This window comes from Chanos chanos, chromosome 1, assembly GCF_902362185.1.
Source record: "Chanos chanos chromosome 1, fChaCha1.1, whole genome shotgun sequence".
In the NCBI taxonomy this organism is placed as follows: domain Eukaryota; kingdom Metazoa; phylum Chordata; class Actinopteri; order Gonorynchiformes; family Chanidae; genus Chanos; species Chanos chanos.
The window spans coordinates 6,643,736-6,662,210 of record NC_044495.1 but is presented as its reverse complement, the minus strand read 5'-3'; the positions used below and the strand labels follow the sequence as shown (position 1 = coordinate 6,662,210).

Genomic DNA, 18,475 nt, shown 5'->3' with positions numbered 1-18,475 from the left:
AAAATCACAACAAATGAATAACATCAATAAAACCATAATCATAAAAAGCATAATCTTAATAATGGTCCACTTTAATGACCTCTAACGAGGTCAACTGGACTGACATTAGGAATTGTACAGTTTGCATGCTTGGCATAAGGAGTCAGAGTACAACATGTTAAATATCTATATAAATATCCATTTTGTCTGTTCTGGCTTTTTACCTAGTGCATTTCTGTCTGATCCCCTGTTGCTTCCCTCTCCCTCCACAACTCTGGCCCAGCTTGGCATAACCTTCACCCCATTGGCTGTCTCATTCATATTATGCCGATCAGCAATCAGTGGGGAGTTTCGGTTACCGTTAAACCTGAGTTGAAATGCAATGCAGCATGAATTCAATCAAAATAACATCATAAACAACCAAATATCACCATTTCTACACGTTAAACCTTCTGCAAGTCTTCTTTAGAGTGATGCTTGGGAATTGCCTACCCCTCAGGCATGGATTTCTGACGCCAGTGGGTGGAGCCAGAGCTGGTGTCGCTCGAATACGATTGGTTGTTGGGAGAGTTACGACTGTGTGGGGAACGGCCCATTACAATGGAGCAAGCCAACGCATAATTATCAGAGCCAGGAGAATACCTACAAAACAAGAGAGACGACACCCCATAACAAAGGCCTCATAAGACAAAGACAAACACACACACGTACACACCCAGTAATTATACAAGGGTCATGGATTACACCAGGGAGGGCCTGCACGGAGTGAAGCTACTCTCAGCAGCACAGGATAAGACAATGTCTCAGGCAATGCTGGACTTGAAAGCGATGCTTGTGACGATATTTGAAACCACGCAAGCTACTGCCACAAAAGACACCATGACAAAAATGTGAAAAAAAAAAAAAAAGGAAAAAGAAAAGAAAAAGGGGAAGAAGATTAAAGAGTGTGTTTGTTTGTTTGTTTGTTTTTAAATGGGAAAAAAGCTCCAAAAACAGTTCTCCTCTTGAGGTCTCTCACCTTTTGGGGTTTAGGGGACGCCCGTCGCTGGAGACGCTGCGGGGAATAACGGGAGCCCTGTCCGTGTAATCGGAAACCTGGGACTTGTTCAGCGTTCCCGCCAGACCAGCGGGCCGAGCCTGGGTCTGAGACGAGCCTCCCTGCTGAGATCCGGAGGTGGAGCGGGGCCATTTGTTGTTGTTATTGCGGAACGGGAACTTGTACTCGTACGGCATTCCCTGCTTGTGGTTCTTATAGTCGACCAGCGGCATGTGGTAGATCTCTGAACAGCCTCTGTGTAAAGAAACAGACATACATTGGTGGGAATGTCATATTTCATTAGTGTCGCTTTGTTCTGATGTGTTTTTACAGGAAAGGGAGACGGCGGTGGTTTAAGCAACAAAGGGATGGTGAGATGAAATTCAAACTGATCTACACTGGGAAAAAAAAAAGAGAAAAGTTTAAGTGAAAGGTCAAATAAAAAAAAAAAATATATATATATAAGGCAAGTTGCTTCACGGTATTTTGAGCAAATGCAAAATATATAGTTGAAGTTAAAGGCTAGTACTGAATTTACACGGACCCAAAAGTTTACTGAAATAAACCTCTGAGTTGCCTTAAATTTCTTTCTTTCTTTTTTTTTTCTTTCTGTTTTCTTTTTTCTTTTTTGCATACATGAAGTTAAGCTTTTCACAGCTGGACTGCAAGGCCTAACTTGACACCTGAAACTTACACCTCAAAGTGTATTTTTGTCTGACTCTCAAACTTCTAGGAACCTGAACTGAAACCTGCTGAATCTGAACAATCGTCACCGATGGGAATCGCCACCAATCACAGATGGATCTACCCTCTTTAATGCATTCTTCCTTGCCTCTGTCACACACCTCCCGTGTGCGAGATGTCTGTCTCTACACACCCTAGTGTCGAACGCACAAACCTGCGCGGGGTGGAGTCCTCGTGGGGCGGGATGATGACCACTTTGACGGTGACGGACGTGCGCAGGAGGTCAATCATCTGCTCGTGCGAGAGCGAGGACACGGCCACCTTGCAGATCTCCACCAATCGGCTTCCCTGCCTGAGCCCCGCCTGCCAGGCGTAGCCGTACGGCTCCACCTCCGCCACGATGCCCTCGAAGTTCACGTGGAAGCCCAGCTGACCCAGGGCGTTCCTCCTCAGGGTCATCTCGGTGGTCTGACTGCCCTTTGTCAGGAGCTGAAAGACAAAACAGTCGGCCGTTAAAACCGCTTAACGACCTCTTTTGCCATCCTGACGCAATTGATTTCCGTGCACTAGTTGTTTTTTTTTATATCCTGTCATGACATTTCTTTTGTTTTCCTCTGTGTTGTTAGAACATCTGTGCAGTTTGTAATTTCACTGTTTCTTTACGACCTGCGAGTCTTGTTTTTTCTTTTCTTGGCGAGCTGTAATCATGTTTGCTTTCATGACTTCTCTTTGCTGTTCAGGCAAATTTTTATGCAGTTACTATACTATAATGACTGTTCGGTAACTGTTGCTGTTGTGCTGTTATGGTTGTTATGGTTACTGTTTTGACCACTGTGTCTCTGTGTATTATGAATGCTTCTTTTCTGTCGTGACCCGTGCTCTACTCTAGCTGTCAGCAGTTGTTTTGACTTCTCCCGGCTGCTGTTAAATGTCTATGTTATTACAGACTCTCCTAGTGGTTGTGACAGCCATTACTCTAGCATTCTTTTATACCTAAAGTTGTGCTATTAAACTTTTTTCTTGCTACTGTTTTCATGCAGTTATGGTCACACCACGCTTTGATGACTGCGCTTCTGATGATATTTACGACTTCTCTGGGTTATGATTGTCTACTGTTTGGTTGATTGAAACTTGGCAGCCAGGGTTGGCAACAACACTTTTTCAGTTCAGTAGATTGTCAAAATGAAACAAAATTCGTCGAATCACTGATCATAAACTTCACGGGGGGAAAAAAATAACGGAAAACGAGATGTGATCTACATTTATACTAATGGATTGAAATGAATTCCCCGGGCGGTCTGAACTTAAACTGAACAGAAGTCGGATCGGGATATAACAACGTTGTGTTTTACTAGACATTTACAAGCAACAAACAGCATTAAACGATGACTATAGACGAAGAGGGAAAATCTCTCTGACAGAATCTGCCAAACCAAGCCACAAACCAAATGCCACGGGAAAAAATCCCCCAAACGCTCAACGTATAATTCATTTAAAATGCGCTGGAGCATAATGAGCAACTGAAACCACGCTGGAGGTTTAACCTGGCGTAAAAACAAAGGATTTGCCAGTGGAAGACCACAGATAGAAGACCTACTTCACAGACACACAGCAGGCAAAGCCCCACAGGCAGCCACACTTCCAATGACTTGAGGGAAAGACCGGAAAAAAAAACATCCTACACCTGGGGTTTAATTTACCATTAAACACACACACACACACACACACACACTCCTCCCTTCTCAACCACACACACGCCTACACAAACACACACACTCCTCTTCTCTCTTTCTCTCTCTCTCTCTCTCAACCACACACACCTACACACACACACACCCCTCCCTTCTCACACACACACACACACACACACACACACACACACACACACACACTCCCCCTCTCTCTTTCAACTACACAAACACACACAAAAAACACGCACACACAAGGGCTGTTTGATATGCAGAAAATATGCTATGCAATAAACTTGTTTGATTATGCGATGGTGATATGACACACGATGAAACAAAGATTTAAGTATTCAATTTCAATGCATCTGTGATTGTACATGCTGCAAGCACAGACCCAGAAACTGAATAGACTGTGTTTGTGCTGTGTAATGAAATCAAAACAATTTCCAACTATTTTTAAAGTTTATTTAACACCCGACACATTTTGCGAAAACTTGCGTTTGTAAACAGTCATCTCCCTTATAATCAAAGCATTGCCACACGACGGATTAACTCTCCCCTTCTCCGTATCCTACCTCCTGCTGTGGCTCTGCTTACACTTACGGTTTCAGTTGTGTTTTCAGGACTATTCGTTTCAGTAGTTTTGTTGCTCAACTGTTTCACGTGGCATGTGTTTCTCTTTGCAGCTCTCTGCCTTTGCTCATCCCATTTGATTACGTCACCGGGCACATAAGTCTGGGCACGGCGTACCCGTGCGCAGGTAATGCTAGTGTAAGGCTATACCTCTGCCCTTTTGCAATGTTTTCATGCGTTCTGCTTACCTTTATTTAACACCACTTTCGGAGGACATCCTGCGGCACTAAGATTCTTGCAAGCTAAGGCTGGGCAAAGTCTTTTCTTCCTGTGATGCCACTGCTACACGGTGTCTTTTAGATTAAGCAACAAGACATTTTACTGACCTCCAGTCGTTTGATGACCTCGCTGAAGTCCTCCGTGTTGTTGTTGATGGATCGCAGCGAGATGCTCTCCCCACGTTCGTAGTAGATCTTCAGCGAGGCGGGGCTGCCTGATGACCAGCCAATCACGTCCCGCACAGAGCAGTTGAACACCACAGCTTTGGCCTCCTTGTCCAATAAGATAACAAACTCATTGGAGATAGCCAATAGACACTCCCTCTCCGCTCCCGCTATCTGGTCCTCCGCGTGCACCGCCCACGTGATGGCACCCAGGCTCCTAAGCTCCGCCCCTGGGTACGGCTTCGTCCTCTCACGCCGTTTGTGAGCCAGCGAGATGAAGGGAAATTTTCCGGAAGGTTCCACGGGTGTGCTGGTTACGTGCCGTTCGGCCAGGTCGCGCAAATACTCTTGGCGCGTGCGTGTCGCCATGGCGCCAAACTTGTCCGACTTGTGGGCGGCGTTCTCCGCGTTGATGACCTTGGCCAGCAGGAAGTCCCTGAATACGGTGGATTTAGGGAAGGTCACTCCTTTTGGGATGGGCGGGCCGAAGGAAGGCACGTCACTGGAACGGCTGACAGCCACACTGCAGAGAGAGTGAAAGCAAGAAACAAAAAAAAAGGACAGAGAAGTGGTAAAATGTTATCAGTGTGAGGGAGCTTCCTTTTTTTAGTCATAATCATCGTAAGACTCAATCACTCACTGTCTGTATGCTTAATAACAACCCAGTGTCAGCCAGACAAGGATGGGTTCCCCTGCTTTGGGTCTTGATTTCACTCAAGGTTTCTTGCTTTCTTAGCCAAAGGGAGTGTTTCCATTCTGCTGTCAGTTTATGTTTGCTCACTGCCCTGTATCTTGCAGAACCGCTTTGTGACAATATCTTTTGAAAAGAGCGCTCCAGAAATAAAACTGAAGTGAACTAAATTTAAAAAAAAAACAACAAAAAACAAAAAAACGAAGAAACCTTTCTCAATGAAGCAACAACAGGACATAAACCATCTGTGAAAACATTTTAACAGTCCATTAGAGGTGCTCATCCCTCTCGTATGATCAAAGTAGGACATTCTAAGGAGCACCGACCACTGAAAACATCAACCGATCCATCACAGCTGAGAAAACACGAGAAAGTATTTAGACATTTCTATCGAGTTTCTTCTGCGGTGTAGTTTGCAGGATGACAAGGGCAGTAGTCCTGAGATGACTTTTCCACCGGGAGCAGTGGAAAAAAAACGTTAGCGTTAGAGAGGTCTCGAAGCAGCCCAAAAAAAAAAAAAAAAAGCCAGATACGGTGTCCTTAAGTGAAGACTTTTCCCTCGGCTGTCGCTCCTCCTAGACCCTTTCTCTTCTCTGGACAAAAGAGGGCGTGAGATTCCCCCGTGGGTGAGTCTCCTCTTAAGTTACGTCCTGACCGCCCCGTCCCTGAACTCCAACGAAATTATTGCTCCACAATAGATACCACAGAGTTGAATTACCCTAGATTAGACACAAAGTAGGCCCTGGGCTGAAACACTGTCTCCCAGGCATTGTTTCACATCCCAGATTCTCATACACACGAAGTCAATCTGTCCGTGAAGAGCCTTCTCCTCTTCCTCACAAACATAATGGCTGTCAGAGGAAAACAGGATGGAAGTGTCAACGTTAACCTGGATTAGGTGTACGGAACACAAACGGTTTAATAAGGGAAGCGTAGTAGGAGACAAAAGGATGATAAAAAGGGTATTGAAAATGGTAAGTGGCGTAGAAATGAATATTTATGGGACACTTTGATTTCTGAGTCCTGACAGGCTTAGAGTTCAGCTCATTGAACAAATAACGGAGAGTGTGCTGTGTCAAGCAGCTACCGCGCTTGATTTACAAGACAAGACTGGATAAACCAGGCGTGAGAAAATGTACGCTTACCACTGTTGACAAGTGCGCTCAAATCCGTGGCGTTCATTTGTAGCTAAGCTGGGCACGGCGAGAGACAAATGATCGTTCTGGAAAAGGCTCCAATTTTGTGATGGTTCAGCCTTTTTCTACAGCATCAACACGAACGCGACTGACCTCTCTGCATGATGTAAACACAGGTTTCTACCCACTTGTCTCTTCCATTATGAAATTCAACATTTACAAGAAAAACTAAATGGCGAGTTGTATGATGTTAGCAAGAGAGCGTATGGGTGAATTACAAAAAAACAAATAATTTACCACAACACGCCTCAACTTAAGCCACATTCTCATTCTTTAGACATAAACAAACAGCGAAGCTAAGACGGACGCATGACAGATTTAAGACCAAACATGACATGCACAGAATATCGAACCAACTAGCTCCTGTTCTCAGCCTAGCCCATCACATCCAGCCCTGCTGGAACCATAGGGATGGCAAAGAGGGACCACACCACACTGCGTACGAGTATGTGTGTGTGTGTGTGTGTGTGTGTGTGTGTGTCTCAAATGTAAAAACACAAAAAGTCAGACGACCGATCTGTTGTATTTGAGACAGGATGAGATCCAAATCTACGTTGATAGGAGAGGAGAACTTCAGGAGGAGGTCCAAGTCAAGACGCTGGAGTGAGGAGGTGCAAAGGATGTTTGCAGCGTGAGCTGTGCCCTCCAGCTCAGCGTGTCCTTCTGAATACAGAGAACTTTCTGAAATCGTGTTTCCTTTTTAGCCTTCTTCTCTGAATTCTGGGGAAAGCACGCACCACGAGCTCTCCCAGGAATGATCAAAGCTCAAAAGAGATGGATCAGATATTGAATCTGCCTCTGTGTTAGATCCACAATCATCAACAAGCAGAGAAAGAAAGAGCGATGAAGAAACGAAGAGAGATGGAGAGAAAGAGACAGAGACAGAAAAAGGAGACAGAAAGAGATAACGAACAGACAGCAGCATACAGTTAAGATGTATCTTCACATTTTTAAGAATATTAAAAAATATCTCCTCTTCCTAAGACATGGGTTAAAAAAGCCAATCCAGGATCACAATCTCTCTAAATACCATCCTCTACCCTCCCCCACAGCGAGACCAGAAAAAAAAAAAAAAAAAAAAGGCTTACTTCCAAAACGGGTTTGCCAATGGCAGAGCGCCCCCCTGGACCAGGGGGTTGGGAGGTAATGAGGAAGGTTGAGGTTCCAGATAAAAGATCCAAAGTGAACTTTGGGCTCCTGCTGAAGCTGAGTGGCAGAGAGTCAGGTCTGACTGCTTGCTGTGCTGTGTTGTGCAGTAATGTGAGCAGAGAGTCGAGCACTGAGATGCTGGAAAGGACTGTGCTGTGCAGCTTCTGGGAGGGGACTCCCTCTCTCTCTCTCTCTCTCTCTCTCTTTCACACACACACACACACACACACACACACACTCGCACGCCACACTAACTCCTTTAGACCACTCCGTCTCACCCGCCCACAGGCACATCACAGGGCACGCGGCTCTGTGTGTGTGTGTGTGTGTGTGTGTGTGTTTCAAATCGCCTATAGGCCATATCACCAGGGCATAGCAGCCTTGGCTTACATTAGCTCTTTCCATCACTTTCGACAGCAGCTGAGGGGTCTGTCTCCCGAGTCAACCCTGATCATACCACTATATATGCCGCCTCTAGAGAGAGTCTTACATGCCCGGTACACTGCCTCTCTAGTCCTGATGATGTAACAGTGTTTGCATACTCAAGAAAGTGAATGGATAGAGTGACATCCAACACCGCAAATTCAACAGCGTTAAATTTACTCTAAGAGCGTTTGTATTAGCCCACACTAGTTAGTGTTAAATTAACTCTGAGAGTGTTCATATTAGCCCTCATTAGCTAGTGTTGAATAAACTCTCTGACGGTGTATATTGTTCCACACTGACTGCCCAATGAACAAGTGTGGAACCAAATAAGCACTCTCAGAGATTATTTCACACTGGTCATTTTGCTGTGTGTGATGTGATCCTAACCACATAATATTCTGAGTGTGGGAGCTACGTGGCATAAGCCACCAAGCAATATTGTACTCATCCATCAGAGTGTCACACTACCAATCTCCAAATAAAACCATACACCAGCAAATGATACACTGCAGAAGAAACACAAACACACTATGAGACATGCGTCTCTGAACCAGGGACCTCACCCTACATCATGCCGGACTCACCTGTAACAGGTGTTGTCGGAGCAGGGGTTGTGCACGCGCACGATGATGAACACGTGTTGGAAGTGCGAGCGAATCGTCTTCGGGGTGAAGGGGTGCGCCCCCGGCTCCTGGAACACGATGGTAACAATGTCGTTTCCAATGTGTCGTTTCCGAAGCAACTGCAAGGAGGTGAAAGGGGCGGAGTTAGCACCACGTAAAAACAGTTTAACATTGGGGCTATTCACACCTTCATTCGAAGAGAAGCGATGAGATTGGTTGCACAGGTCATGTATGATGCTCCGCATGAGACTCATTTTACAGTTAATAACTTTATTATGACAGGGCAACGACTTAAAAATTTAATTCATCTTAAAACATCTCGTTTATCTTAAAACGTTTTGGTGGCATCCACAGAGCAGCACTCTGGAGGCTAAGAGTATCGTGTTCTTTTAGAGCTGAATAACAGAGTGAAAAAAAAAATTGGGACCAACCTGCTGTTTGTTGTTTGGAGTGTATGGAAGCATTGTAGACACGTGAAACATGATCTCATAGTCCTTGTATGCGGTGTACAGGGAGTGTGTGCCCGTGGAGTCAGCTGTAACAAAAACTTCAGCGTGAGTATTAGTCCACCACACCATATCCCATAATGCCTTCCGTAAAACAAAGAGCATCCAAACTGTCTCACTATGAACCGAAAATGACGCTTCCTTGGTCTAAAGTCACTGTTTTGTAATGACATTAACTTTCTGCGATGATAACCCAGTAAAATCGTGTGAATCTGGTGTTTTTATCCAATGACATTATTGTATGCAATAATAACCTTATAATAACCTTATTATCTGGCATAATGAGAGGAGTTACTGACAAAATAAAGAACAAGGTGGAAGAAATTGTGACCTCACTGCTAAAATGATGATGTAGCTACGATAAACAAATTCTAGAAACAGGCTGTAATATTCCAAAAAAAACCTCGGCTAACTCAAAAAAAAAAAAAAAGATACCGTCTCTGAGATGAGCATTTACAGCGTGTGCTGTGACTCGTTACAGGCTGTGACTCATTAAGAAAAGAAGCTGACACCCAGAATCCACACATCTCTGAGGAAACGCAGGGCCAAGGGCAGGGATGAGGCTATAAACTCAATCAAAGATGTGACTCCCTCTGGCCGAGCTTTTCGAAGTAGGAGGGTGAGGTCAGGATGAGGATTTGATAAGAGACAGTACGAAAGGATAAAAATAGAAAAACGTGATTAAACGCATGGTCGAAATGTCCTGCGACATCCTGGTCGCTTCAGGAACGTAAAGAACGCATTACGGTTTGTGTGTGTGTGTGCGCACGTGATTGTGTGTGTGTGTGTGTGTGTGTGACGGTACACTTTTGTTTGTATCGGTAAGGGCCATTCAGTCCTCTGGAGGAAAAAAAAGGGAGCGAGCGAAACATTAGAGTGGAAGGATGTTTGGTAAATACTAGAAAGTGTGTTGCCTAAGTGAGCTGCAAAAAGAGAGAGAGAGAGAGAGAGAGAGAGAGAATATAGCAGGGCCAGTTCTAGAGTATAACCATTTCAGAGATGAAATGCATTTATTAGGTAATGGCCTTTACCAATTGCAGTGACTAGCTGGGAGCTTTAATGAACCCTAATCATAGAGACAAGCTGAAAGCGACACAGGACCAGCTACTGAACACAGGCAGACACTGGGGGAGAGGTCATTATGATGTCTAGTTGGATGGTAATAACCTTGATATCTGAGCCTACCACTGAATCTACTCTCGGTGTATGGTTGAGTCCTACATCTGTCTTGTTCTTGGTTTTCAGTTTGGCACTACAGGACCTTCATTTGGTGTCTAACTGGGTGAGATATTGGGCCTACTGCTGGTGTCTAACTGGGTGAGATATTAGACCTACTTTTGGTGTCTAGTTGGGCACGGTACTTGGTAAATCCTTTCAGTCGCACTTTCTCCCCAATCAGCTGCAGGAACTCTTCCAGGGCAGGGCCGGCTGTCTCGTTATTATACATCTCCTCTTCGCTGCTTTGTCCAGCCCGACAGTACATGACCCCCACCTTCACCTGGAAGCTGAGCTACAGGACGAACAAACAGCCCAAAGAAAAGAAGGGAAAGTTAACGTGCATTGTGTGTTTATTCAAATGTGGGAACAATATGAAGGTCAGTTGGAAACTCCTGGCACAGTCACAGACCAGAACAATTATAGTGACTGATTCAGCAGCATTATTTGAATGAGCCCTATGAGAATGAAAATAGGATCAAATGGATTTGTTCATCAGTATGAATTGGCACCATTGAATAGAAGCTGAAAAAAAAAAAAATCACATTTCTGGATATTTTGCAGTCTAATGTTTACTGGCATTTAGCCTTAATCACCAGGTAAGCTGCTCACATCAGTATATTCCTTATAACACTCAATCTAGAGGCACAGACATTGCTTGTCTGGGAGCAAGTTTTCCCCGTCCTTGTCCTAAGAACGCACCAAGGCACAGTGGAGTAGTAATACGAGAACCAATTAGAATCAGTTTAGACTGATCACATATGTACCCCTTGCTCATCCAGTTTCATTAGCTGCTCGGTGACCTTGGGCGTGTTGAGGGCGAGTCGCAGGCATGGAACATCCAGCTCAGGAATTAGGTACTCCAGCACCTCTTTGAGAGGCAGTCCGCGGGCTGTGCCGTGTTTGGCAGTTGAAGGCACTGCATCCTCCAGAATAGAGCCCCGCAGAGTGGTTAGCTGAGTGGACAGAAACAGATGGAACAGTTAAGACTTTCCCTCAGGAAAAACCTCTTTTTTAGACTGGCAAACTGACGTTCCCGGGGCGAGACCCGAAGGGTCAAAGGTTCCTGCCGATCCGTCTTTGAGCAGACAGGTTTAATAATGAAACCGGTTTCGAGGATTGGTTAATCATTACGGAGGACAGGAACTCTGGAGTTCTGGACTAGACGGTCATGAGAAACGTTTTGAGTGGTGGAAATGAAGTTTGGGAGGCTTAAACCAAACATTACATGCACACAGTGTGCTCATTGTGTCCTGAACTAAACCTGAACTCCATTACGCCATTATCATATGCAGCTGTAGGGAAAGGGGAATGTTCTTTCGCACTCAACTCTTCGGGCAGAGACCAGGACAAAAAGCACACTGTTCCACAGTGTTCACGGCAACAGGCGCGGAACACTGTAGTTCGAAGGAAGAGCTGTAGGGCCTATTGACTCACACCTGTTCAGTGTATGACAACAGGAAAATCCCTCCAGAGAAACCGTAGACGTGTGTCCTTAATTGACCTTCATAAAACATCTTAATGAAAACGGAAATAAAAGGTACAAAGATCCACCGCGAGACTGCCCCTGGCACAATCCACATACTCTAGGGAGCTATGATACAAAACGAGGTACATTGAGTCCTTTGCTCTAACAACGGAATCTAAAATGAAAATCATCCAATTTTATTCGAAATTGCAAAAGGGGGGAAAAAACAGAAGTCAGACAAGATAGGAGTGCTAGACTGTTTTTCCTCTCCCTCGCTCTAAGTTGCACTGTGAGAGACAGCTCTGGAGCCTTGAGCTCAAAGCCATTGCTCTGTTATGTAACAGAGAAATGGCTTTGAGCTGGGTTTCACCTCCAGCTTGTTTTGGTCCCTGAATGGCCGCCAAGAGAGATAAGCAGCCACGGCAGCGCGGCTGTTGTACGCAGTACGTTTGACAGGATCCCACAGGAGCTGAGCCGAGCGTATCCTTTCAGACAGAATCCAATGATCCAATTAAATAAAAAGGACAGGATTTAACAAGATCACAGGCAATGGTGTCGAAACGGAACACTTGATTAAAACAAAACGTCAACCGAACGACTGATGAGAATCAATAGCATAAACGAGGATTTACAGAATACAGACCTGAGGGATTTGATACCAATCAATGTTGTGTATCAGTGTAAGTCCCTATGTTTAAAAAGGGCAAAAGAAGTTGACAAAGGCAGATCAGACCTCAGAGAACCCTGTAAACTCTTGGTAACAGTTGAAATTTGATTAGGGCTATACTATTAATTGTATGTGACCTGCTCTGATATCCACAATTTTCTGATATCCCTCTGCAATTGAATAATTATAATTACAATTATAACTAATTACAACCATGCTGTGGAACAGCTTTCTTAGCACAAGTGTGCAATACAAATTTTCAGAAATTGAGTGCCTGGCCAGAACATTAACACGTGGTTATGTTGAAAGTCATGACCAATCAGGTTCAGGTGGTCTGCCAAATCAAACAAGAAGAAGGTGCAAACCATGAACTTAAGCTGAATAGCCTGTTTTTGTTTTATTTTAGTGTAACATGGCAATAACATCATTCTGAAATAAAAACTTCTCGCTCTGTTTTACTAGAGGTACATTTACATGGCAGAATATGAATGTGTATGTATACAAGTATCTCCTTTAATCATAATTAATAATCGCAATTAAAATATATCAAGAGGAATTATCACAATATTATTTTCTCATAATCCTGTAGATTTAACTTTGAGGTGATTTATTGCCTTACCTCACTGGTTCTGAAGATGACTCTGTAATTGTACTGCTGACCATGTTCCTTATCGTCATCTAATTTTTCCCTCTTTAGACTTACAGCCACAGGGCCCAAGGCCTCATCTACACCAAAGTAGTTCCAATGCTCTGGGAAAACAAGCAAAAGGAAAAAGAAAACAATGGAGAGATAAGATGATAGACAGAGAAAGAAACAGCAGGAGAATGCCTACAATAAAAGATTACTGACCAGGTGCACCGAGGCTTTGTTTAATATTCTTCTTCAGCAGAGTCAGAAGCTCTGAAACACTTTGTTTTCATGAGGGTAAAAAAAAATATCTCACCTCTAAGATAGAAGAACTTCCTGAAGTAGTAGGCACCAAGGTCCACGTGCTCCACAATGTACTGCCTGTCTTTGTCATTGAGTACACTCGGCCCATCCTTGGGTCCTTCCAGCACAGCCACACCTGCGTTAGAGCAATGGGGGCTGGGCGGAGACTCGAAAGAGTTCGTCTCACCTCCAAGGGTCCTCGGGCCCCCATCGCCTACCGCACCCAAGAAAGAATTTTCAGCTCTGGGCCAGATGTCCCCTCCAGTCTCAGTGCGAAAACAAGGGCAGCCTAGGACCAGCTCGTTCCCCTGATCCTCATCGCCGTCTGCCGAGGGGCTCTCCCTGGCGTTTAGCTCCTCTTGGCTGCCAGAGGGGGAGTGGTAGGGCAAGCTGTGTGTGGAGGAGAGGGTGGAGGTGGCAGAAGCAGAGGAGGCGGCTGCTGCCGCGGAAGCTCCGGTGGTGGTATTCCTGCGTTTGTTCACCGAGTTCTGTCTGCTTTGGATGACCTCGTTCAGGTCAAACATGATGCTCTGAACATCATAGTGGGCAAAACCTTTCTGACACACCCACTGCTTCAGAGGAGGTACACTGTCCTCCAAACGTCCATCCTCCGCGTCGGACCCCACCCGTGGGGAGTCGGTCTCAGCCCTCACGCTTCGAAGCTTCCTGAATATTGACTCACCTCCCGTTTCGGACTTTGACCGTCTCTTGGGGACCTTTTCACGCTCCCTTTGTTTACCAACTGGCTGGCACCCTTTTGAGTCCTCATTGAGCTCCGAAGGAGTCTCTTTGAGGCCTGCCGTAAGCAGCTCCTCCAATCTTGCAGGTGCTGGACTTCGTTGGTCCGGCTTTGCACCTTGGTAGCCCTTCAGCATCTCAAAGAAGCTCTCCCCCGAAGTTGCGGAGGTGCCCAAGGCTTGCTGGTCGATGGAGGAGGTGCTGCCGTACTCCCGGTGCAGAGGTGACCACTTGGTTCCTGGAGAGCCCCAATCTTCTCCGCTCTCCCCGCTTCCATCCAGTTCGCTCAGGGTGATGTCGCTGTTGCTGCGTTGATGAATGCGTCTGGTCTTGTGATTCGAAAAGTTCCGCTGGTCAGGGGTGGAAAGGAAACGAGAGTCTGTGGTGTTGCCAGAACTGAATGCCTGCGTCTTGCTTTTCAACGTGTTGTGGATGCTGCGGAGCATGGTCGAATCCTGTGGGCTGATCTGAATTCCGAGTTTCGGGTGGCTGGCGGGCTCCGTCTCCGTAGCGACGTGCCACAGAGCTCCGCCGTCCCTCCTCGGGGGCCAGTCTGCCACCCGTGCTCTGACACCCATTTTAGGCACTCCCAACATCCCTCCCGTTTGGTGAGAGGTCTCTGTACGGAGAGGAGGTATCCCTCCGTTGGTCAGACGCAGGTGGCGGGTGTAGAACTCATCGGTGGCAGGGACAGAGCCACCGACGGTTCGGTCAGTGGGCGAGCGTTTGAGGCTCGTCATTTCGACTTGCCGTCAACCGGTGGCTCAGTGACGAGACATGCCCGCTATAGCCAGGACTGCAGGAGGCAGATCTCTGGGTGACAGCATGGGTCACCACACAACTCCCAGTCTTAAAAGAAAAAGAGAAAGAGAGAGAGAGAGAGAGAGAGAGAGGGATGGAGCAGCTGTAGCCCAGTGTTTTTCTTTTTTTTTTTCCTGTAGGGCTAAAACACGTCTAGGTCAAACCCGCATACGGGTCTATTGTGGTAACTGGGCCATGTCGTATTCCAAGTCCCCAGAGACCTGAAATAAAGAAAGGCAGTGGTAGAAGTAAGAAAAACGGACACAATAAAAATTTTAAGAAATCTCAAAATAGCTTTAGAATCATATCATTTGGCTTGAAACCATGGTTAAAATGTGCGGTTCAGGGCTTTGCTTAGTTTCTACAGCTGCACAGAGGGAAATTCTAATTAAGAACTGTTTTTCAGATCTTGAGCAATTCAGCTTAAAATGTTCGGCAAGTTTAATCTTTGTGCGAGTAGGAAATGTCCAAAAAAAAAAAGAAATAAAAAAACCCCAGCTTTATCCCCAACCAACACTCAGATAAAAGTAAGTGGTATTTTTTCTTGAGGCATTTTACTGAATTAGATATGAACTGTTGTACTTGAAAAAATTTTGGAACTTTCCAAATATACTTTCTCCAAGGAAAAAAAAAAAAAAGACATGACCACAGGATATTTGTAACACGTACGAAGAGTTGAGATTTTTTGGCCCTTGCCTAAACCGCACAGCCGTGCCTGTTCTGTAGGGTCTGAAAGGAACATGAGGTTTGGAAAATCTGCTTGTGAATAAAAACAGCCATCGACATGTTCGTTTAAAAAAACGGGCCTATTTTTCAAGTCAGACATGTCTGAGAATACAAAAAGCTAAGCTAAAACTAGAGGATAAAATACCATAGATATGTTTCAAGCGTGGACGTATGTGGTTATACTCAAAACATTTAATCATTACCTCACACGTTAATAATCAACAGTGAATTATAACGATCACATTATAATGAATGTGTGCTTCGTATACACCCTGTGTAAACAAGAACTGGGTGTTTACATAATCTAACATTGCAAAGAGTTTGTTCCATCGATCTGAACTTCGGCAACCTCTAAGTAGTTGATTATTTGTTCGGCTGATGGCACTCGTTTTGTCCCCGGGATCCCGGGGGCAATATTAAGAGTTACGCAGGTCGTCTCTCCGCAATCCCTTTGACTCGAGAGCCGCCGTGCACTCTCACAATCAAAACTCAATGACACAGTTCACGGGGATCAAAACATCTGCGGCACACATCAAAGCGCCGATAGAGAACACACAGAGATGCTTGTGTGGCAGGGCCTTTGCTAAGTCAGCGCGTGGAGACTCGGCGAGTCATTAAAAGTTCCCTCGGCACGCTAGCAGCGGTAGCAGCGGAGAGCCTGTGATCAGATTAGTCACGAGCTGTCAGCAATCGCCTTCTGACGGCTTTAAAGCGGCAGTTTCAGACTGCATGCACGAGCAACGCCAGCGCCCAGCGGTTAACTGGCATTTTGGAAATCCATAAGAAGAAGAATACATAGAAACTACGAGGAAAAAGCCTGGGGGAGAGTGAGAATCGTTCCTGAGAGAATGATTAAGAACCACATAAAACAATAATATAGAGATCTTCTCCCCTATTTTAAAAGAAGAAAAAGAACAACAACAAACAACCAAAACAATTCAAGAGCCCAAAACCGGCGTGTGAGCCAACCCGTGCTGAATGATGAGTTTTATTAAAATGTCACGAAGGCGGTACAACAAACGCACATCCGCTGAGACAAATCCAGGCTTGCCGCAGCAGTAGCTAATAATGACAGATATGTGGGTTTTATATGACCAACGCTGAGCCTCTACACTCATTTTTAGAGGTCAGTGGTCACTGGTAACAACTACCAAGTGACCACATATAACATGATTAGTGTGTAGAGACGGAGACTTATGGACAGATTTTATATTCTGCGCAATGGTCTACTCCTTCTTCCTCATGTTGTTCCACTGGATTGTAATCTAGGTCTATGAATTTATGACATAATTGAAGCAAAAAAAAAAAAAAAAAAAAATCAGTTTAGCCACCAATTTTTAATCGCCCTTAAATCAAAACACAGCTGTTACTGAACCTTGAACCCATTTAATCAGATTGTTAAAATCCAGAGATTGCATGTCTACATTTAATGCAACTGTGCAACAGAACATTCTTAAATAAAATGACCTGTGATTTTTTTGTTTATGCTCCCAATACATATATATATACACACACACACACACACACACACACACACACATATATATATATATACACATATATATATATACATATATATATATAGAGAGAGAGAGAGAGAGAGATGTGTGTGTGTGTTTATATATACATATACACACACAGATGTGTATGTATGTATGTACACTGTCACGTCACATGCCTAACCCTGAGGTACTTACACAGGTATTGCAGACACTAAATAGCCTACATGGTGAAAAACAATTCTGTTCATTTGCTCCTTTGTTTGCACCTTCCTTTGATGTTGCAGTCATACGTAAGTAATACAATAAAGCTAAGCATTTTTTTTTTATTTTATGATTTAACTCCGGTCATTTCCTTATTCTTCTTTCCCCACTTTTTCCCTTCATAGCTTAAGAAAAAGAAAGAAAAAAAAAAGGAAAAAAAAAATGACAAATGCTGCAACTCCGTGTGTGACTCTGATAAGACAAGACACACAATGAGCCGCCCAACACGAAATTCCCAGTGCAGCAAACAGCGGCAGTCACAATCCTTTGTGTCCAGTGAGCTGGGCGCTGGGCCACGATGTTTTAAAAACCAACCCCATGCCCTGATTTCGCTATTCCCAATCAGAAGGCTTTGGTCCTCTCCCACAGAGCGAGCAGCAGCAGGGCCCAGTGCAGCATCAGAGCTGAAACAGCACATAAATCTGGTTGCTGACAGACTTTCGGAAAGGCCTGGCTGGAAGTAGGTTGGGTTTGTGGACATGTCAGATTAACAGCAGGCTGAGTATGGCATGCAGGAGGGAAAAAAAACAAAACAAAAAACAAAACGCTAGACACACTTCTGTGAGAGCCAATACACACCCCTTACATAAGAATTAATTGCTGGAGACCACACACGCACGCACACAAGCACACACGCACGAACGCATGCATATTTCTGCAAGGTCCTGGAAAATACTCACACATACCTCTTCAGTTGCAAAGCACTGAATTACCTATGAACTGTCAGTAACTCCATGTACCCTGCAAACTTCTGAGCGCCTGGAGATTGCGTAATACAGCTGAAAGAAAAACAAGGCACGCTAGGTCATCTCCCAGATGACACAGGACCCCCTAAACCATGCTAATAAGCTTAACCAGGGAGGAATCTCTACGCTCGCGAGAATGAAAGCAAGACGGCAATACTGAGATCAAATATTAACTAAACAAGATGACAGAGATCCTACACCACCAGCCACCCCTGTGACCCACTTGTTTTGGACTCAACTCTGTGACTCACAGAAGGCTTTGCTCTGTAACTTGAAAAAAAGAGGAGACAGAAGAGGAAGCCGCGTTTTTTCAGAGAGCAATATCGGGAAGCGTGTGTCGTGATTTTTGACTAATCCTGCCTCCCGTCCTGCCCTTGCCCACGTCCGATCAGCTGCTAAACGGAAGGTCAAAAAGAGCACCTTTCC

General features: G+C 44.9%; 1 protein-coding gene across 2 annotated transcripts in view; it reads right to left on the bottom strand.

Annotated features, from left to right (window-relative positions):
* The window catches only part of LOC115815675 (signal-induced proliferation-associated 1-like protein 1), a 42,585-nt gene that overhangs the window by 7,750 nt on the left and 16,360 nt on the right, over positions 1-18,475 (bottom strand). For both annotated transcript variants that reach the window (XM_030778649.1, XM_030778655.1), the window contains exons 2-12: positions 13,289-15,035; positions 12,964-13,094; positions 10,977-11,165; positions 10,330-10,504; positions 8,920-9,023; positions 8,450-8,607; positions 4,347-4,926; positions 1,914-2,188; positions 998-1,270; positions 472-621; positions 204-346 (exon numbers count right to left, since the gene is read on the bottom strand). In XM_030778649.1, coding sequence (XP_030634509.1) covers positions 204-346; positions 472-621; positions 998-1,270; positions 1,914-2,188; positions 4,347-4,926; positions 8,450-8,607; positions 8,920-9,023; positions 10,330-10,504; positions 10,977-11,165; positions 12,964-13,094; positions 13,289-14,753 — 3,643 coding nt within the window. In that variant the 5' untranslated portion in view covers positions 14,754-15,035. The remainder of the gene's footprint in view (positions 1-203; positions 347-471; positions 622-997; positions 1,271-1,913; positions 2,189-4,346; positions 4,927-8,449; positions 8,608-8,919; positions 9,024-10,329; positions 10,505-10,976; positions 11,166-12,963; positions 13,095-13,288; positions 15,036-18,475) is intronic.